Consider the following 22,919-nt stretch of genomic DNA (forward strand, 5'->3'; position numbering starts at 1 on the left):
AACATTTTATTTGGAAATAAATGCATTTTAATTAATTAAAAATGCATTTTAATTTAAAATGCGTTACTGGTTTTGATTTGTAAGGAAACTGTTTTGCAAGCATTTGTTTTATAGACCATGTGAGTTCCAATAGTTCATCTTTTATTCATAGGAAATCTTCTGAGACTATTTTTCCTTTTCTTGAACCATAAATAACTTGTTCTCACAGGTTGTGCCAATGACTGGTATTCTTGAGAACACATGATAGTTATGATATTGGAAGGCACTCTCAGCATGCCCAGCACCTTTATTAGCAGATTGTGTTGACTTTGGGGTGATTTTTCCAGGCTGTATTGCCTGTAAGCAGATTCCTGTTTGACTGTGTTTCCCTGTGTGTGCTGGGAGGAGGCAGCAGAAGCTTCATGAATCGAAAATGTCTGGTTCTCTTAGTGATGACCTGTTGTAATCTGGCAATTCCTCATGAGGACAGGATGTAAGACTTTGGTGCACACTTGAGAATAAAGAACCTGATTTCATTTCAGGAAAAAAGAAAATGTCTAGTTCTATTTTATTTTTACTGTAGTTTAGTGATGTAATACTTGTAATGAGTACTGATAAAGGAGGAAAAATGATTCTGGAGAGTACATTGTTTTGCTTCATTTTTCTGTATCTCAAAATTAAGTGAGTGTTAAAGCTTTCTGCAGACATGTTAAAAATCTGAGGCAAGTGCTTGGTTTAATTTTTAAAAAGGATTTTCAGGCCTGGTGGGGTGGCTCAAGTGGTAGAGCACCTACCTAGCAAGCGTGAGGCCCTGAGTTCAAAAAGGATTTTCTCCTCAGTTACAATGTTTTAACTCTTAATCTTCCCTCCTTAAACCTTACTTGTTTTTGTGGAGATATTTTTGCATCAGTCTTTTTTCAAAAGTAACAGTAGAAAGTAACTTTGAAAAATATATTCAGTGCAATTGAATGTTTTCTGGTGAAGCCAGAGAAAGGATCGAGAGTGAACTGAGAACTGAAGTGATACAGTACTTGTGGAAAATGACCAAACTTATAGATGTAGCTGTCTGTAAGCCTGCAAGAGGCTTACCAAAATAACTTTTATAGGGATGAGAAAGGAGAAAGTGCCTTAGGAAATGTAGGGAAAAGGGCTCCCCTAACACCCTTCTTGGGCAAAGGCTCTCTCTTTAGTCAGAGCATCTGTATTTTTACAAAGGCATCAAAGCCCAAACTTAATACCTTATGAAGCAAAGGCCAGATTAAGTCAACAGGGATCTTTAAGAAACTGCAATGAGTGTAAATTAGGGTTTCCTTGACACCCCAAGACCCTCCCCCACAACATGCCTGTTCCTTCTAGGGCTGGCCCCAAACAAAAGGGAATTTATTTTAGCAATTATTCAGAAATCATTTGAAGTGACCCTGGGCATTGTCATAAAGAACCTCCTAATTATTAGAAAGATAAGCAGTTGAAGCCTTATGTATACCATTAAAATGTTTGTTTTCTTTCATATTTAGGCATTTTTTCCTCCAATAATAGTTACCCAGGACAGCAGTACTACTTTAATAGTGCAGGTAAGCACTTTATTTCATTTGACAACTTATTTTTAAAATTACAGTTTTCACCAATATAGAGCTCCTTTAAGATAACACTAGCTTATGATGTGGCAGAATAGTTCATGTGTTATATAACTGCACCTCTTACTTTCCTGGAAGCTAGATGAGGAAGAGTAGCCCAGGGAGCATCTTTGGGTGAGTTGGTAGGGAAGGTGGTAACTCTGTCATAAAAAAAATTGTGACTCCGGTGCTTTGATTCTCAGTCTGAGGCTGCAGTATTGGCATAGTGTTAAAATTTGGTCTCAGGTATACAATTCTTCAGTCAACCCCATCTGCATATTCAGGATGACTCAAGGACTGGCATTGACTCAGTTCTGGTAATGGCTTTATTATTGGCAAAGTCCTGAGGTATCATATAGCAAGAGACAGTGCATATGATTTTGTGTTTGGTCTCTGGCCACCTTGTAAACCCACAAGGATTCAGTTATTGAGCCTCCACTCTAATGACTTTAGTCTAAGCTGATTCATTTTCCAAAGGCCCTACTTCTAAACTCCACAGTCAGATTAAGTTTCTACCCTCTTAATACAATTAACATGTGCCTTTGAGGATTAGACTCCTGCATGAGGGGATAAACTATATTCAAACCAAAGTAGGCAGCTATACTATAGTATCTTGGACCACTACCAGCAAACAGGTGTTGAAGCTATAGGCTATGGGACTACTGAATATTGTAAGGCAATGGACTGAATGTGTCTCCCTCAAATTCATGTTGAAATCCTAATCTCTATCATGATGGTATTTGGAGGTGGAGTCTTTGTAAGAAATTAGGTCATGAAGGTAGGGCCTTCATGAATGGAAATAGTGCCCCTAGTGTAAAAGGAACCCCAGAGAGCTCTCTAGTCCTATTCCTGTTATGTAAGGATACAAATAGAAGTTGACAGTCTGCAGTATGGAAGAGAGTCCTCACCAGAATGACCATGCTGACACGCTAATCTTGGACTTCTTTTCTCCAGAACTGTAGAAATAAATTTTTGTTGTTGTTAAGCCACCCAGTCTATGGTTATTATTTTTCTTACAGCAGTTCAAGTGGAGTACTGTAACATATATTAATAATGTATATTTTATATTCATGTCAATTCATAATGGCTATACTTTAGTCTTGGTGTTGGCAGCCTTTTTTTTTTTTAATAAAAGATCAGAAAACTAATGATTTAGGCTCTAAGGCTGTAAAAACTACATGGTTCTGTTGCACATAGTCAACTTGGATATGAAAGCAGCTTATAACAATAAATAAATGGGTATGACTATCTTCCAGTAAAATATTATTAACAAAAATAGGTAAATGGTTAGATTTGGATAATGAGTCGTAGTTTTTGACCCTTAGCTTAAATAGTATTGATACAAAGAATTATTGTTAATGTATATATGATGCTTAATCTGGATTGCCAACTTGATCAGGCTGAGACATGTTTAGGAGTAAGGCAAACCTCTGGGTGTATCTTTGAGGGTATTTCAGAGATAGTTAACTAAGGGAGTGAGACCTACCTTGAATGTGGATGGCACTGTACAAGAGGCTGGGAGCCCAGATGAAGTAAAAGGGAAAGGTTAAGGAAGCCTAGTAGCGCAGATATACTGTCTTTCTTCTTCCTGGCCTCCATGAGTTGAGCAAGCCTGTTCCAATATGCCCTTTCTGCCATGATGTTCTTCCTTACCATAGGTTCACAGGGATGGGACCAAGTAGCCATGGACTGAAAGCTCTGAAGTCATGAGTCAAAATAAATTCTTTGTCATTTTAAGGTGTTCTCTCAGGTGTTTGTCACAGCAGTGAAAAAGCTAACACAGAAAATCGATATGAAGAATGGGATCATTGTTATTACAAAACGTGGTTCAGAAGCCTTTGCAACTGGTTTGTGGGAAGACTTTGGAAACATTTGGAGATGTGGGCTAGAAAAGTCCCAGAATGTTTTAAGCAGAGCTTAATGGGTGATTCTGCTATGAGCTCAGAATTCCAGAATCCTGGTGGGGATGCAAAGAGGAAAGACTGTACTCATGAGGTTTTGGGTGGGAACAAGAACTCTTGGGAATTGAAGGAGAGACCATTCATGTTACATTGTAGAAAGAACTTGTCTACATTTCCTCCATGCCCTGAAATTTTTGTGGGAGGTTGAGTTTAAAGGTAACAGGCTAATTAATCTGTTGAAGGAAATTTTAAGGCAACGCAGAATTCATGCTGTTGCCTGGGTATTGCCAGTTGCTTTTAGTGAGATTTACAGTGAGTTTTGGGAGCAAAAAGTAAAGCAAAAATATTTGAGAAACTTGCTATTTGGTCTGAAGAGCCCATGCAAAGATAGGGCTAAGGAAGGTATGGTTTGCATGTCCACTATTGGAAGGATGCCCAGAGGGCATCTGAGCTATTGGCTGGACCCTACCCATCATAGGCTCAAAGGTTTGAAAGGGTAAAGTCATTTGAAAGACTTCCCCTTGAGAAGAGAGAACCACTAGGGCACCCTTTTTGCACAGCATTGCCTAGGATATTGTTTCCCAAGGAAATTGTTTCCCAGGATTCATTTCACTGTGTTTAGCTGCTCAGGTATTCAAAAGCTACTTCTAGCCATGATCCTGGGGGGTCTTGCTTCTGCTTGAGCTGATGGCAGACCTTGGCATCATCCACATTGTGCTGGTTTTGCAGGCATAGAATATAAGAGTTTCAGAAACATGGAGGCTTCCAGTGAGATTTCAAAGGAAAACCAGAAAATATGTACGAGGGTTAGAATCCCTGAGGGTGACCCCTGAGAAGGGGATACATGAATCTGTGAGAGCAAAGCCAAAGATGCAATGGAGACTCCAGGAAGTTGGAAACATCTGCCAAGGAAAGCCTTAGGCAACAACAGAGCCAGCCCAAGAGAGAGGCCATGTAGACTGTGAAAAGCAAGACCATATGGATGGCCTTATCTAACTAGGCCCTTCAGAAGAGCTGCCATGTGTCCCAGGTGCTAGACATTAAGCGATGGGATTTAATGTCTGCTCTTCTGGAGTTTGGTTTTGCTTTGGTCCCATCCCTCCTTTCTTTGTTTATATTCCTCCCTTTCAGAATGGAATGTTTATTCTGTGCCATTGTATCTTGAAGATATATGTCTTGCTTTATTTACTTTCTATAGGATACCACAGCTAAGACTTTGCCTTGAGTCTCAGAGAAAACTCTAAAATAGACTTTTGAAAATGCTGAAACTGTTGAGACTCTGAGGAGGGAAGTAGTGCATTTTTGGTTGTACACAGAAAATTTATATCATATTCAGCAGAATTATGATCTTGCTAATGCCTTTATTTAGAGATTGACTGTGGTTTAAGAAGATACATTTGGGTATGAAGTTGATAAGGGGTAAGACTTGTGATGATTAATCATATCAACTTATTTGGATTGAGAGATGCCTGAGAGATTAGTAAAGCCAACCCCTGAATGTGTCTGTGAGGGCTTTTCCAGAGACGATTAACTAAGGAGGAAAGACCCATCCTGAATGGGGGTGGCACTTTACAATAGGTGGGGATCCATATGAAATAAAAGCCAAAGAAGAAGGGATCCCACTAGAATAGGCATGGTCTGTCTCTGCTTCCTGGCCTTTGGGAGATGAGAAGTTCTACTCTACTACACTGCTCCTCCATGATATTCTGCCTTACCACTGTCCTACCATGATGGGTCCAAGTGATCATGGACTGAAACTTTTGAAACTGAACCAAAATAGATCCTTTTTCCTTTTAAGGTGGTCTCTCAAGTATTTGTCACAGAAATGAAAGACTGCCTAGGGCTGGAAGCATGCAAGGTACCCTGAGTTCAAACTCCAGTACTGCCAAAAAAAATCCATGTGTGTATTTGTATATGCATATATTCCTTTTGCTTTATTTTCCTATACAGTGTTCTTAGGCACAGAATGGTTTGCCCAGTAGCATTTTGTGACTAGTCATGCTATGCAGACTGGACATTGTAGGAGAGAAAAGAAGAAAAATAGTCCCTTTGTCAAAGAGTTTATAATCAGAGCAGAATGTAGGCACTGCCATATATTTGAAAAGATGAAACAATAGAAACTAACAGGACTTATTGAGGTGTAGAAAATAGAATGCTGAACCATGGTGTGGATGGGACAGGGCAGTGGGATAATGATTAGTAATGCTACTATTTGTTGAGTTTCTACTATGTGTCCTTGTAGTCATTCCCCACCCTCAGCTCCCCTGGGTGACTTCTCAAGTCAGGAGTCCACTTGGCTCTGCTTCATTTCCCATTCTTGCACTGCAGCCTGGAAAATTCCTTCAGCCTCATTTCCTGTATTTTCCTTTCCTCAAAGTTTAAAATATTGTATTATCTATTTACAACATCTGAAATTAGTTTTCATGTATTTTCTCCAGTCTTCCACTTGATTTTGGCAGAGGCTAATCCAGTCCCTGTTGCTGCTTCCCGGTAGAAGTCCTGGAACATTAACATCGAGGTACATGTTGTGGCAGGAACTAGCAGGGTTGCTTTAGAGGAGGTCATCCAGAGGAAGTACAGTGTTGGATCTTGATGGATGACTAGAAGTTAAGGAAAGAAATGGGAGAGGAAGCAGAATCTGAAAAGGCCTCTTGGGATTGTCCAGAATCTGCTGAAGAGGCACCTAGAGAATAAATCAGTAGTATGATAGCATTGAAGTTACATTTGAGTTCTGTTTTCCATGAAGCTCTCATGTCTTGGCTCATGACCATCAATCCTGGCTGTATAGTATATGAATCACTTGAAGAGCTTTTACAACCACCTGATGTCTTGAATTCACTCCCAGACTGATGAAATCAGGATAGGGGTAGAGTTAAGGAATGGAACTTAAAAAAAAAAAAAAAAAGGCTTCCCAGGTGATTGTAATGGAATCAGATACAAAAAACACACCCTTAGATGATTGGGTTTCCTAGACTAGAGTACCACAGATATGAGTGCTCTCTCTGCCCCAAGAAAAAGCTTCACTTCCAAGCTTCACCTGTGTTGGTTTGAATGCTTAAAATTCTAGAAACTTAGTTTGGGTACAGAGGGATAGTTTTAGACAATGCCAGCTCACTTACTTCTACATGTGGACTCACCTGAAGAGAAAAGGTATATAGCTTTGGACAGATAACTATAGTCAAACGAAAGGGCACATTTCATTGTTGATTGTAGAGACTTATGTGGCCTGTGTGACCAGAAGACTTGTGTTGGCCAGGAAAACCATGGTTCTATCTCACATTGTGGTTTCTGTTGACTTTATTCTCTTCATGAGTCAGAGGACATAGCAGGTAACAGCTTAAAGGTGCTAGAGTGAAAAGGGCTTCTCTTTGGGTTCACTTTTTGTTTTCTTTCTTGAGGCAGGGTCTTACTGCACAAATTGGCCCCAAACTCACAATCCTCCTGCCTCAGTCTCCTGAGTGATGGGATTATAGACATGTACCACCACATGCAACTCTGATTGACTTTTTAAAATCCCCAACAGAAATAGCAGTGTTCCTATGAGCAATGAATTTACTTGTGCATAGACATGACTTAAACTATCATGGATTACCTGGTCCTAACATTGTACGTGATAACTAGGAATTAAGGCTTAGGAAGGTTAAGTAATTTAGCCAAATTCCCATAAGTAGTTAGTAGTAGGACTAGGATAAAGACACGAGTCACTGATTCCCAGTCTCTGCCTTTTCTGGTATACAGGGATGTAAGATATGCACTTTGCCAACTGTACAAAATAGGATAGCTCCACCTACTCCCTTTTCTCAATTCTTCTTTTCTTTTTTCACCCCATCTATTAAAAAAAAAGAAAGAAACCTGTTGCTCCTTTCTTCTTTCATATGGAAGACACATAGGCAGAGCGGACACACAGAAAATTCAAGGCAAAAATACGAGTCCCTTTTACCTTTCTTTTTGATCCTCTGTAAGATTACCATATTTTTATTCCTTCCTCTGAAGTGATTGGATTTCTTCAAAGGCAGAGCTACAGAAGGCCAGATGGCCATGCAAATGGTCATCTAGGGAACTTTTATGAGAGCATATATATCTCTTATATGTAATGATTTATTCTTAATATGGCTGTCTTTAGCTGGGAAAGCCTTAATAGGTCAAAGAACCTTATGAATGTTTAAAAAGCTGTTACCAATTTTTCTAATCTTGATGGTGTTTCTTGATCTCTTTTGCCATGAAATACTGGTATGTGTATAAGGAACAGATGGAATAGTTAATAGAATAATGATAACCAGAGTTTCTTTTACTGTAGAGCCAAAGTATATAGTTGAAAAAGAACATTAAATGAGTATTCATCACAGGATATAATTTAAACTTATTTATCTTAAGGGTTTGATTGTTAGATTTTTCCAGGAATGTTTATTATGAAGATTTTAAAACATCTGATTGGGTCAGTAGAACAGCTGTAGAAAATTTTTGGTCCTAGGAGACTTGTTCTCATCATAATAGATATTGATGGGATTTTTGGTCTTGTTAATGATTTATGACTGATGATATAGAACTTTTAACCACACTAGTCTTTTTGACTTGGGACACTAAAACTTTTCCATTCTCTCTCCTGACATTTTGTCTGACAAGTACCAAATTAGGTTTTATAATATTCATATGTTTAGAGTTGTTGACTTTATTTCATTAAAGCACTGTTAGATTATTTTTAAATAAGGAATAACATGAAGAAAAATGTTTTTCTATATGAAGAAAACATTGCTTAAAATAATTGCAGATGTACTGCAATTAAAACACTGTAGTTCTATGTAGTAGCTGTACTCATGAGAACTCAGAAGCGTTGGGTTATTTGGATTTTGAAGTAGCTGAGTCTTTGAGGGGGGGGGGTAGGTAGAAATGTTGCTTAGACCTATTACAGCAGCGTGATTTTCACACGGACTTGAAAGTGATAATGAGCCATGTGGGAAATTACCCAATGTGCTTTTTGTGTTGCAGTAAAATAATTGGCATTCTTAGGGAATTGGGTAGTCTCTCTATTCAGGGATTTCTGAAGCATCCATGGTATTCGGTGACTTTTTCATAAATATTCTGTTAGTGTTTTGGAGTGTTTGCCCCTTTCTTTTGTTCTTTGTGAAGCAGATGTATTCATTTTGGTTTGACTATGTGCTCTCCTATGAAATGCTTATTTTCTGGTGAGCTCTACCACAGCCTCCTTTATTCTCAGGACTTGAATCCTGCTGGAGAGTATCCACAGCACATTAGTGCACGGTAAAGCCTTATGATGATTCTGTTGGGACTGATGTTTAGATAAACAAAATCCGATCTATCCACACAATGGAATATTACTTGGCCATAAAAAGGAATGAAATACTGATGCCAATCAAGTCATTGATGAACCTTGAAAATATTATGCTAAGTGAAATGAGCAAGAAACAAAACACCACATATTATATGATTCTACTTATATAATTTGCCCAGAATAGGCATTTCAGTAGCGTTTAAAAAGTAGATTAGTAGTTACTAAGAGCTGAGAGGAATGGAAAGTTGGGAGCATGTTAGCTGAAAGGATACACACTTCTGTTTTGGGATAATGAAAATGCTTAAAGTTGTTTGTGGTGATGATGGTACAGCTATATGAATATATTAAAAAGCATTGAGTTGTACACTTTAAATTGGTGAATTATATAGTTTTCAATATCTTAGTCTATCTTCTGTTTCTATAACAAATCTGAAATTAGACAATTCATAAAGAATAAAGTGTTCTTCCTTTTTTTTTTATTTGTTTTTTTTTTTTTTTGGTGGTACTTGGGATTGAACTCAAAGCCTTGAGATTGCTACGCAGGCACTCTACCGCTTGACCCAATCTTCCTGTTTGTGCTTCCTGTCATAGCTGGGATGACAAACATATGCCACCATGCTATAAATGGCCTATAACTTCTCTTTCATTACGAGATTGGTAGTCTTCTATGGGAAAAAAATCATCTCTCCAAAACTAATTCTGTAACAGTTGACAGTCAAAGAGAATATAAAGAGTAAACTCAAGCTTGACTGAAAAAATTGATAGAAATATTTTGCAAGTTACTGACCTTTATTAATGAAATGTCTAAGTTTAGTATTTAAGGCAGTATTTAATTATCAGGTTATCTCTTCTCTCTTGTTTTTTCTAGCAAGCATTTTTTTGAAAGTGCCATTAATAGGAACCACAGTATCTGACAGAATTATAATTTTGAGAAATTGACTCACATATCTCAATCTTTTTGTAACTCTCTTAAGTATGAAATGCACCATGGAAATTCTGTAGTATATGTGTGAAGCATTGGTCTGCTTCTTATTGTATGGAGCCACAAGACAAGGAAGCTTTATCAACTATTGCCACCATTCTCTAAACTCAAGTCAGGACTTAGCAGAAAATACTCCAAGTACTGAATAGCTTTAAGCTGAAAGAATCTAGTCCATGTGTCAGTAAGCCTGTTCCTGTCCTTTCTCTAGGGCTTCTTCCTACCTTATAAATTAATAGATCCTTTCCTCATTATCATATAAGGTCTCATGCATGTCTGGGTCCATGTTGGGCCCTGTGGGTACAACAGTGACAATATACTCATTGCCCACTCTTGTGGAGGCATTCTCCATTTGCCATCTTTTCTTGTTTTGAGGATTATTAGTATACTTAAAATAATGACATTAATTATTTGCTTGTCTTTGCTTATACAATGTAGGAAGTCTGAAGCAAAAGAGCAGTGTGTTGCTATGTTGTATAACCTTTTCATTGTGCCACAGGCCACTCTGGATATCAGAATCATTACTCGTACAGCAGGCCAGGGCTCTATGAAGACGTTCCCAGGAACTACGATGTATACACAGCGGGACTGAGTGAGGAGGAACAGCTGGAGAGAGCGCTAAGAGCCAGCCTCTGGGACCAAGGTAGGAGTCTTGCACCCTTTAGTTATTTTAAAGCATTCTTCATGTGGTAAGGTGGTCTGAAAAAGGACTGTTTGTAGCAAATTGAACTTCTAATAGTTTATAAAAAGGGCATATAGGTGAAAAATGTGTGCAGATTGTGAGGGTGTGATGGCATATTCCCAGCAACCCATGCTAATAAGGTGCCAGGCTGTGTGTGTATTGTTAAGGTGGGTCTTTTTATAGGTCTGCTGCACTCATTGCTTTGACATTAAAGTCAAGAAACTTAAAAAAAAAAAAAAACTTAGGGGCATAGAAAAAGAGTTTACTTTGGAATTCATATCTGTAAAACTCAGTTTTTAATTCTGCTGACTCAGTTTCTCCAGGGTCAAGGCTTTCTCGTGCTCCGTTACTACTGAACCTAACTGGGGGTGACTGGAGATGCAGAAAGGACAAACGATAGACAGACATGCATAAAGTTGGGGCCAGGTGGGCAGGGCGCTCAGATAGAGACGCACAGGAGCCTTGTTGCTTCTTTTCTCTAATAACTCTCCTTTTACTGCTTTTCTCTTTCTTTAAAGCCTTACTTCTAAAGTCTTTTTTTTAAAACCTTGCTTCCTTAAAGGCTCTTTCCTTAGACTCATGCTGTCTCGTGTTTTCTTTAATCTCTCCTAAAGTCTTGGTTCTCAGACTTGCACTGTCCCATGTTCCCTTTAATCTCTAGCATAACTCAGCAGCAGCAGCAGCATTTTCGCAGCAGCTTCACAAGCAGCCCACAGCCAGCCAATCTAAATTCCCCATCAAAACCTTCCCTCAATCCCCCATCAAAAAACCCTTCCATCAAAAAATCTTTCCATCAAAAAAACCTCGCGTCTTCCTTCAGTGAGTCTTTTATATCCAGTGGTAAACAAGGAGGTGGAGCAACAGTTCTTGGGGAGGAGGGTGACATTGGAACAAGGGAAACTTGTGTTCCTACTTCTCTGAACATAAACAATGTAGGAAAAGCAGTTGTGGTGCATTTTGCCTAGGATTCTCAAAATCCGCTCCCCACGCTATACCACAAAAGTAACCATAACATCAGGTGTCTACGAGAGGCTTACCTAAGAGCAAGAGGCAGAGGAAAGGGGTAAACTTTTATTAGAAGAGGAGACACTTGAGCGAGACCTTCAGAACCTATAGAATTTGCAGAAATGTGGAAGGCGTTGTAGGCAGGACTCGTGAGTGTTGTTGTGGACACAGAAATAAGGAGCATGTTCATCCCGTCCTCATTTTTGAACAGAGTATTAAGAGAAGAGAAGGAAGAGGAGCAGGAAGCTATGTTGGGACCTGATCACAGAAGTCCTAGAATTAGATAGGCCCAGTGGAAAGGACACAGCATACTGTGTAGATGCCAAGAGCATTCTGTGTGGGAGAGTGATGTGTTCAACTGTGTTTATGATTCTGGCAGCAGTCACTGTGCAAACAAGGACTGGGTACTTGTGGGGTATTATGCATGATTATGATACACAAAGTATGCCAATACAGTCTAAGCAGCAGCAGTATGCATGGAGCTGGAGGATAATAGCAAGTGGACAGTCAAGCTGAAACACTGTGTTGTAAGAGTCTGAACTAAAAATAAGAACTTAGATTGTGAATGAGGCAGAAGTGAGGAAGATAATGTTTCTTACATGAAGAGTATCAGAATTTTGATGTATCATTTACCTATCACTGTGTAACAAATCACTCTGAAACTTGTGTCTTGAAACAGTAAGCATTTATTCTTGCTAAAGAGTGTGTGATCAGCTGGGCCAGGCTACCTGATATTGACTGGTAAGCCATAGTGTCTGCAATGGTTAGTTGGGAGCTGGCTGCTCTAGAATGGCCTCATTTACATGCCCGACAGTTTTTTTTTTTTTTTTTTTTTTCATTTTTCTTTTATTATTCATATGTGCATACAAGGCTTGGTTTATTTCTCCCCCCTGACCCCACCCCCTCCCTTACCACCCACTCCACCCCCTCCCGCTCCCCCACTCAATACCCAGCAGAAACTATTTTGCCCTTATCTCTAATTTTGTTGTAGAGAGAGTATAAGCAATAATAGGAAGGAACAAGGGTTTTTGCTGGTTGAGATAAGGATAGCTATACAGGGCATTGACTCACATTGATTTCCTGTGCGTGGGTGTTACCTTCTAGGTTAATTCTTTTTAATCTAACCTTTTCTCTAGTTCCTGGTCCCCTTTTCCTATTGGCCTCAGTTGCTTTAAGGTATCTGCTTTAGTTTCTCTGCATTAAGGGCAACAAATGCTAGCTAGTTTTTTAGGTGTCTTACCTATCCTCACCCCTCCCTTGTGTGCTCTCGCTTTTATCATGTGCTCATAGTCCAATCCCCTTGTTGTGTTTGCCCTTGATCTAATGTCCACATATGAGGGAGAACATACGATTTTTGGTCTTTTGAGCCAGGCTAACCTCACTCAGAATGATGTTCTCCAATTCCATCCATTTACCAGCGAATGATAACATTTCGTTCTTCTTCATGGCTGAATAAAATTCCATTGTGTATAGATACCACATTTTCTTAATCCATTCGTCAGTGCTGGGACATCTTGGCTGTTTCCATAACTTGGCTATTGTGAATAGTGCCGCAATAAACATGGATGTGCAGGTGCCTCTGGAGTAACAGTCTTTTGGGTATATCCCCAAGAGTGGTATTGCTGGATCAAATGGTAGATCGATGTCCATCTTTTTAAGTAGCCTCCAAATTTTTTTCCAGAGTGGTTGTACTAGTCTACATTCCCACCAACAGTGTAAAAGGGTTCCTTTTTCCCCGCATCCTCGCCAACACCTGTTGTTGGTGGTGTTGCTGATGATGGCTATTCTAACAGGGGTGAGGTGGAATCTTAGTGTGGTTTTAATTTGCATTTCCTTTATTGCTAGAGATGGTGAGCATTTTTTCATGTGTTTTCTGGCCATTTGAATTTCTTCTTTTGAGAAAGTTCTGTTTAGTTCACATGCCCATTTCTTTATTGGTTCATTAGTTTTGGGAGAATTTAGTTTTTTAAGTTCCCTGTATATTCTGGTTATCAGTCCTTTGTCTGATGTATAATTGGCAAATATTTTCTCCCACTCTGTGGGTGTTCTCTTCAGTTTAGAGACCATTTCTTTTGATGAACAGAAGCTTTTTAGTTTTATGAGGTCCCATTTATCTATGCTATCTCTTAGTTGCTGTGCTGCTGGGGTTTCATTGAGAAAGTTTTTACCTATACCTACTAACTCCAGAGTATTTCCTACTCTTTCTTGTATCAACTTAAGAGTTTGGGGTCTGATATTAAGATCCTTGATCCATTTTGAGTTAATCTTGGTATAGGGTGATATACATGGATCTAGTTTCAGTTTTTTGCAGACTGCTAACCAGTTTTCCCAGCAGTTTTTGTTGAAGAGGCTGCTATTTCTCCATCGTATATTTTTAGCTCCTTTGTCAAAGATAAGTTGCTCATAGTTGTGTGGCTTCATATCTGGATCCTCTATTCTGTTCCACTGGTCTTCATGTCTGTTTTTGTGCCAGTACCATGCTGTTTTTATTGTTATTGCTTTGTAATATAGTTTGAAGTCAGGTATTGTGATACCTCCTGCATTGTTCTTTTGACTGAGTATTGCCTTGGCTATTCGTGGCCTCTTGTGTTTCCATATAAATTTCACAGTAGATTTTTCAATCTCTTTAATGAATGTCATTGGAATTTTGATGGGAATTGCATTAAACATGTAGATTACTTTGGGGAGTATAGACATTTTTACTATGTTGATTCTACCAATCCATGAGCATGGGAGATCTCTCCACTTTCTATAGTCTTCCTCAATCTCTTTCTTCAGAAGTGTATAGTTTTCCTTGTAGAGGTCTTTCACATCTTTTGTTAGGTTTACACCTAGGTATTTGATTTTTTTTGAGGCTATTGTAAATGGAATTGTTTTCATACATTCTTTTTCCGTTTGCTCATTGTTAGTGTATAGAAATGCTAATGATTTTTCTATGTTGATTTTATATCCTGCTACTTTGCTATAGCTATTGATGATGTCTAGAAGCTTCTGAGTAGAGTTTTTTGGGTCTTTAAGATATAGGATCATGTCGTCTGCAAATAGGGATATTTTGACAGTTTCTTTACCTATTTGTATTCCTTTTATTCCTTCTTCTTGCCTAATTGCTCTGGCTAGGAATTCCAGTACTATGTTGAATAGGAGTGGAGATAGTGATGCCCGACAGTTTTAATTCAGCTGGCTGACTTATTCACAAGGCCATGACATAAGATTTCCAAGACAAAGTGTGGAGACAGGCTAGGCTTATTGTTGAGCATTGTCATTTCCATAGTTTTATGTTACCAAAGCAGGTTAAAGAACAACTTAGACTTACAAGAAATGGGAACAGTCTCTACCTTTTGTTGGAGGAATAGTAAAATTGCATTGCAAAGGTTTTGGAGAGAGGGAGAGATGGATAACTGGGGCCATTTTTGTAATTGCTGAATCACATGTAGTCAGTGAACTGCCAGTGTTATCATCACTCTAAGCATGCCTCAGCTATATAATCCTGAAAACTGGAAGAAGGGCCTTAGTGTCTAAATTTTAACAAATTCTCATGATTTTTCCTATGTATAAGGGTTCGGTTGTTATTAAGTAGATATGAAATGTTATGAGACAAGCAGGGCATGGCAGAGTTTCTCAGTGTGGACTTTGTACAGCCCATCTCCATCCTCTTTCACACTAACCTGAAATAAATTCCAATAGCCAAGGAACATGGCATAAGAGAAATGATGTAGACATTTAGATTTACAGGTTTATAGTGGGGAGAAGGGGTTTCAACACTGAATATTAACTTGGTCTTAAAAAATCTATAGGCCAAAAAGCAAAGCTTCAAAAATGATTAAAAACTGATAAAAAGAGAGAAAATCAAGTAGGCTGAGTCATAGGTTTTGAATGTGGGATGTAGAAAATGTCCATGTTACATGTAATCACAGAAAGGAAATGCAGGAAAAGAGGCATCCTTTTTGTTGTTTTGAGTTCTAACGGTTTGTCATATACCCCCATAATGGTTATATAGGTAGTTAGTAATAGTAGTAATGGTGTTGAGTTAGTCAGTTTTCCATCACTGTGACAAAATAGCTCAGAAAAGTAACTTTAAAGAAGAATAATTTATTTTGGCTCATGGTCTCAAAGGTCTTTGTCCAAGGTTGGTTGGATCCATTGCTTTGAACCTGAGATAAAGCAAAATAATCATGGTTATAGGAGCTTGTGGCCAAAGTTGCTCAGCTCATGGTGGCCAGGAGAAGAGAAAGACAGAAGGGACCACGGTAAGCAAGACCCTTCAAAGACAGCCACCAGTGACCTACTTCCTCTACCTCCTAAGGGCAACCCTTCAAAGACAGCCACCAGTGACCTACTTCCTCTACCTCCTAAGGGCACATTCAGCTATGAATGTATTCATCTATTGATGAGGTTAGCACCCTTACTAATCCAATCACCTCTCAATATCGCCACCACCTGGGGGGTCAAACTCTAAACACATGATCTTTGGTGGGGAGCAACTCATATCTAAACCATAACAGGTATCTTTCTCAGAAAGTAAGTATGACTTTCTTAAGTAGTTGGTCTTTATATCTCTTAGAGACATGAAGCACAGAAGATCTATAGTTGAAAGCAACCTCTGATAGGCCTGGTGATGTTGGAGCAAATTTTAGAGACTTGAATGTAGCTACAAAGGAAAGGTCTTACATTTTGTCATCAGAAGGATGTTAGAGTAGGTTTTTGAGGCTTTTACTAATAAAGATGTATATTATTAGGATAATGTAAGTAGTTAATAATACTTTTTCTGTTTAAAATGAATAATATTTAAGTATTTAGTAAAAGGTATATACTACCTTAAAAGATTTCAAAAAGAAAAATCTAAGAGTAATGCTGATTTTTCATAAATTTTATCCTGTTCTTTAATATATTTTCTTATAAAAGTAACTCAGGATAGAACAGTCTGTTTAATAGCAATAGATATAAATCTTTCACTACCTTTATTTTAAATAAATTTGTTTTACCACCTTATCCTTAAAACATTCCAGTGATGTTAAAAGAATTATTTTTATTTAAAAAAGATTTTTATGCATCAGAGACTATAAGATTTGCTTTGTGAGAAGACTATTTCTGAAATTACTTTGAAACTAGATATTTTGTTTCTGCCTCTGCCTAAAATAGTTGTTTAATGGGGAAAAATCCGACTACTCCTTTGTGAGAATGGGGTTAATTTCTAACTTATAGCATAAACCTGCTGTGACTCAGAGGTTCAGAATTTGTGCTGAATTGTTTTCATCATCTCACCTTCCTTTTTAACAGTCATGGGTTTGTTTTTGTTTATTTTTCTTTTTTCCATTCTTACAAATATATTTTCAGCATATAAGGCATTCTCTTTTTTACACATAGAAAATCACAAAAGGACAACTGCTTGACATTTGTCACTCAAATAACCACTTGATCTGAAACACAGTGACCTTGTTTAGCATTTGCTGATACAATAAATGTACTAAAGTACTGGCATATCTAGTCTCTCTTGGTTTATGGGATAGAAATATATTGTTAGAAGATTATTTATTGAATAACTTGTATTTGTAAAATTAACTTGCTTGGAGGAAAATCAGCCTTCTTCCTGACCTTGCAGTATAGTCAATTCTAAACTAATTGAATGAAAAATAAATAAATAAATAAATAAATAAATATGGATATTCCTTAGAAAACTAAAAGTAGAACTGCCTCATGATTCAGTAACACCACTTGTGGGCATATACCTAAAGGAATGCATCTCAGGATACAATAGAAACACTCGCACACCGATATTTTTTGCAGCACTATTCACAATTGCCAAGCTATGGAAACAACCCAGATACCCCACAACTGATGAGTGGATTAAGAAAATGTGGTGTAGATACACAGTGTAGTATTATTTAGCCATAAGGAAGAATGAAACTGTAGTTTGTAGGTAAATCGATGGAATTGGAGGACATTGGCTTAAGTGAAGCAAGCCAAATTCAGAAAGACAAAAGCCACATGTTTTCTCTCATATGTGGAAGTTAGATCCAAAAAATAAATGTATACACAAAAACAAACATGATCATGTACACATCTACAGGTAGAATATGTTGGCAATAGTGAAACTATACTATGGAACTTGGGGAAGGAGGGAAAGAAAAGAGAATGATACGCAACAATACTGAAATACTTCACATCTACATAGGTAGATGACATAATGATATGTACTGAAAGCTGCTCAATAATGGAGTTTGGAGGGAAGGGGTAAGGGAGAGTAACAGAGGGGATTGAACTGACCAAAGTAAAGCATATTCAGAGCCGGGACACATTGAGAAATCCCTTTGAACATTGACTTTGGAATTAAAAATGAAAGACAAGATGATAAAACAGGTACAGTATGTGGGAGAGGTGGTACTTGTGGGAAGGGGGCGATGAATGCAGGAGATGAAGATGAAGCAATAGGGTTGATGGACTTCATATACATAAAGGAAATAGAATGATGAAAGCTTTTGTAATTGCTTTAACTGGGATGGGGAGGGGTGATGGGGGGAAAATAGAGGGTGGCTAACTAACTAATGTGTAAAGTAAGGCTATTTAGAATTGCCCCAACAAATCCCCCCATACAATGAATAATAAAAATGAAAAAAATAAAGAGATTGAATAAACTCTTAATATTACAAAAAATAAACTAAGTACATGAAAAGTGAATATTTTTAAAAGAAAACATAAAAAGAAATATAGGTGAATAGTTAATTACTATTTTTGGATACAGGACCTTCTAAACAGGAAGAACAAAGGAAAATTGTAGAAACAAGAGCAGTAGATTTTCTAACAAAACATTTGATGACAAGGACTATCACTCATATGTAAAGAACCTGTACAGTGCAGTATTTAATACTAACCCCCATTAGGAAAATGGAATATAATTTGAACAAATAATTCAGAAAAAGACTTTACAAATTACTAATGTGCATCTGAGAAAAATTTGCTATGAATTAGCAGAGATTTACTTTTTTTTTTAATCTTACCACATTTAATTCTGGTAGTGTTATAGACATTTCTACATACTGCTGATGAGAATGTAAATTGGTATACCTTTTATGAAAGCACATTGGAAATGTATAATCAAGAGCATATTTCTAGTGATTCCTTGACTAGAAATCTAGCCTGAGGAATAGAGTTGTGGCCCAAAATTTCTGTACCAGTTATTCAATTCATAATTAAATATAATGGAAACTTAAGTAGTTTATAATTTACAGAACAGTGTGTACAAAAATGAAATCATTTATAGTTCTAAAGTGGAAATATGCATCCATTCAAAATAACATGTTTGAAAAATATAATGGCATAAAAGTATGATTATAACATGATTATTGAATGAAAACAAGTAAGGCATCCAAATTGCATGCAATATATGGTCAGAATTTTATAGACTAACAAACTCAAACAAAATATTTTCCCATAGAAAAAAGGTAAAAAATAATAAAGCCCTTTTAAAAAATATCTTCTAGTGTTTTAATAAAGTAATCACAGAGTGTTTTAAGGAACAATTTATTTGCTATCATCTGTAACTGTACAGTGCACTTCAATAAGTCCTTTTAGATCAGTTTTCTTAAAACTGGTTCCCTATGCTATAAACTTGAACATAAAATTGTTTGGTCAAGATCAAAATAGAACTACCCCACGACATACCATCATTAAAACAACAAGTTCAGAAACTAGGAAAAGAATATTGAAGGCTGGAAGAGAGAAAAAACAAATAACATACAAAGGTAAACCCATCAAAATCACAGCAGACTTCTCAACAGAAACATTAAAAGCAAGAAGAGCGTGGGGTGAGATCTTCCGGGCACTGAATGAAAATAACTTCAACCCCAGGATACTCTACCCAGCAAAACTATCATTCAAAATAGATGGAGCAATAAAAGTCTTCCATGATAAGCAGAAACTAAAACAATATGTGACCACAAATTCACCACTACAAAAGATTCTTCAAGGGATTCTGCACACAGAAAGTGAAAACCAACTTAACCATGAAAGGACAGGCAGCACCAAACTACAGGAAAAGAAAAAGCAAGAAAGTAGAGAGTAACCTCAACTTAGGTACACACAATCAAACCTTCAAACAACTAAGACAACTAAATGACAGGAATCACCACATACCTATCAGTACTAACACTTAATGTTAACGGACTTAATTCACCCATCAAAAGGCACCACTTGACAAAATGGATTAAAAAGGAAGATCCATATTTTGTTGCTTACAGGAGACCCATCTCACTGACAGAAATAAGCATAGGCTTAGGATGAAAGGCTGGAAGAAGATTTACGAAGCCAGTGGTCCCCGAAACAGGCAGGAGTAGCAATACTTATCTCTGACAAAGTAGACTTCAAACCTACATTGATCAAACAAGATAAAGAAAGACATTCCATATTAATAAAAGGGGAAATAGACCAAAAGGAAATAATAATCATCAACCTGTATGCACCCAATGTCAACGCACCCAATTTCATCAAACATACCCTGAAAGACCTAAAAGCATATATTAACTCCAACACAGTGATTGTGGGAGACTTTAGCGCCCCATTATCATTAATAGATAGGTCATCCAAACAAAAAATCAGTAAAGAAATCCAAGATCTAAAATATGCAATAGATCAAATGGACCTACTTGATGTCTACAGAACATTTCATCCAACTTCTACACTATATACGTTCTTCTCAGCAGCCCATGGAACCTTCTCCAAAATAGATCATATCCTAGGGCACAAAGCAAGTCTCAGCAAATATAAGAAAATAGAAATTATACCGTGCATACTATCTGATCACAATGCAGTAAAAGTAGAACTCAACAACAAAAGTAAAGACAAAAAATATGCAAACAGCTAGAAACTAAATAACTCATTACTTAATGAAGAATGGATCATCGATGAAATAAAAGAGGAAATTTAAAAGTTCCTGGAAGTCAAAGAAAATGAAAACACAACCTACTGGAACCTATGGGACACAGCTAAGGCAGTCCCGAGAGGAAAGTTTATAGCCATGAGTGCATATATTAAAAAGACTGAAAGATCCCAAATCAATGACCTAATGATACATCTCAAACTCCTAGAAAAACAAGAATAAGCAAATCCCAAAACAAATAGAAGGAGAGAAATAATAAAAATAAGAGCTGAAATCAACGAAATAGAAACCAAAAAAACCATACAAAGAATTAATGAAACAAAAAGTTGGTTCTTTGAAAAAATAAACAAGATCGACAGACCCCTGGCAAACCTGACTAAAATGAGGAGAGAAAAAAGCCAAATTAGTAGAATCAGGAATGCAAAAGGGGAGATAACAACAAACACCATTGAAGTCCAGGGAATCATCAGAGACTACTTTGAGAACCTATATTCAAATAAAATTGAAAATACTAAAGAAATGGAGAGATTTCTAGATACAAATGATCATCCAAAACTGGACCAAGAGGACATTAATCACCTGAATAGATCTATAACACAAAATGAAATTGGAGCAGCAATCAAGAGTCTCCCCAAAAAGAAAAGTCCAGGACCTGATGGATTCTCTGCTGAATTCTATCAGACCTTTAAAGAAGAACTGATACCAACCCTCCTTAAACTGTTTCACGAAATACAGAGGAAGGAAAAATGCCTAACACATTTTATAAAGCCAGTATTACACTTATCCCAAAACCAGGCAAAGACACCTCCAAAAAGGAGAACTATAAGCCAATCTCCTTAATGAACATTGATGCAAAAATCCTCAACAAAATAATGGCAAACCGGATTGAACAACACATCAAAAAGATTATTCACCATGACCAAGTAGGCTTCATTCCAGGAATGCAGGAGTGGTTCAACATATGAAAATCAATGAACGCAATAAACCACATTAACAGAAGCAAAAACAAAAACCACTTGATCATCTCAATAGATGCAGAAAAAGCCTTTGATAAGATACAACACCATTTCATGATAAAAGCTCTAAGAAAACTACGAATAGAAAGAAAGTACCTCAACATTATAAAAGCTATATATGACAAACCTACAGCCAGCATTATACATAACAGAGAAAAACTGAAACCATTCCCTCTAAAATCAGGAACCCGACAAGGATGCCCACTATCTCCACTCCTATTCAACATAGTACTAGAATTCCTAGCCAGAGCAATTAGACAAGAAGAAGGAATAAAAGGAATACAAATAGGTAAAGAAACTGTCAAAATATCCCTATTTGCAGACGACATGATCCTATACCTTAAAGACCCAAAAAACTCTACTTAGAAGCTTCAAGACATCATCAATAGCTATAGCAAGGTAGCAGGATATAAAATCAACCTAGAAAAATCATTAGCATTTCTATACACTAACAATGAGCAAACTGAAAAAGAATGTATGAAAACAATTCCATTTACAATAGCCTCAAACAAAATCAAATACCTAGGTGTAAACCTAACAAAAGATGTGAAAGACCTCTACAAGGAAAACTATACACTTCTGAAGAAAGAGATTGAGGAAGTCTATAGAAAGTGGAGAGATCTCCCATGCTCATGGATTTGTAGAATCAACATAGTAAAAATGTCAATACTCCCACAAGTAATCTACATGTTTAATGCAATTCCCATCAAAATTCCAATGACATTCATTAAAGAGATTGAAAAATCTACTGTGAAATTTATATGGAAACACAAGAGGCCACGAATAGCCAAGGCAATACTCAGTCAAAAGAACAATGCAGGAGGTATCACGATACCCGACTTCAAACTATATTACAAAGCAATAACAATAAAAACAGCATGGTACTGGCACAAAAACAGACATGAAGACCAGTGGAACAGAATAGAGGACCCAGATATGAAGCCACACAACTATAACCAACTTGTCTTTGACAAAGGAGCTAAAAATATACAATGGAGAAATAGCAGCCTCTTCAACAAAAACTGCTGGGAAAACTGGTTAGCAGTCTGCAAAATACTGAAACTAGATCCATGGATATCACCCTATACCAAGATTAACTCAAAATGGATCAAGGATCTTAATATCAGACCACAAACTCTAAAGTTGATACAGGAAAGAGTAGGAAATACTCTGGAGTTAGTAGGTGTAGGTAAGAACTTTCTCAATGAAACCCCAGCAGCACAGCAACTAAGAGATAGCATAGATAAATGGGACCTCATAAAACTAAAAAGCTTCTGTTCATCAAAAGAAATGGTCTCTAAACTGAAGAGAACACCCACAGAGTGGGAGAAAATATTTGCCAGCTACACATCAGACAAAGGACTGATAACCAGAATATATAGGGAACTTAAAAAACTAAATTCTCCCAAAACTAATGAACCAATAAAGAAATGGGCAAGTGAACTAAACAGAACTTTCTCAAAAGAAGAAATTCAAATGGCCAAAAAACACATGAAAAAATGCTCACCATCTCTAGCAATAAAGGAAATGCAAATTAAAACCACACTAAGATTCCACCTCACCCCTGTTAGAATAGCCATCA

General features: G+C 37.3%; 1 protein-coding gene across 8 annotated transcripts in view; it reads left to right on the forward strand.

Annotated features, from left to right (window-relative positions):
- Rhbdd1 (rhomboid domain containing 1) overlaps positions 1-22,919 on the forward strand; it is a 135,407-nt gene that overhangs the window by 56,673 nt on the left and 55,815 nt on the right. For 7 of the 8 annotated variants that reach the window (XM_074071888.1, XM_020179942.2, XM_074071890.1 and 4 more), the window contains exons 5-6: positions 1,494-1,550; positions 10,262-10,405. In XM_074071888.1, the coding sequence (XP_073927989.1) occupies positions 1,494-1,550; positions 10,262-10,405 (201 nt within the window). Of the gene's footprint in view, positions 1-1,493; positions 1,551-5,931; positions 6,012-10,261; positions 10,406-22,919 lie in introns of those variants that run through there. The other variant, XM_020179944.2, reaches the window with a different exon arrangement.

Source organism: Castor canadensis, chromosome 4 (genome assembly GCF_047511655.1).
Source record: "Castor canadensis chromosome 4, mCasCan1.hap1v2, whole genome shotgun sequence".
Lineage (NCBI taxonomy): Eukaryota > Metazoa > Chordata > Mammalia > Rodentia > Castoridae > Castor > Castor canadensis.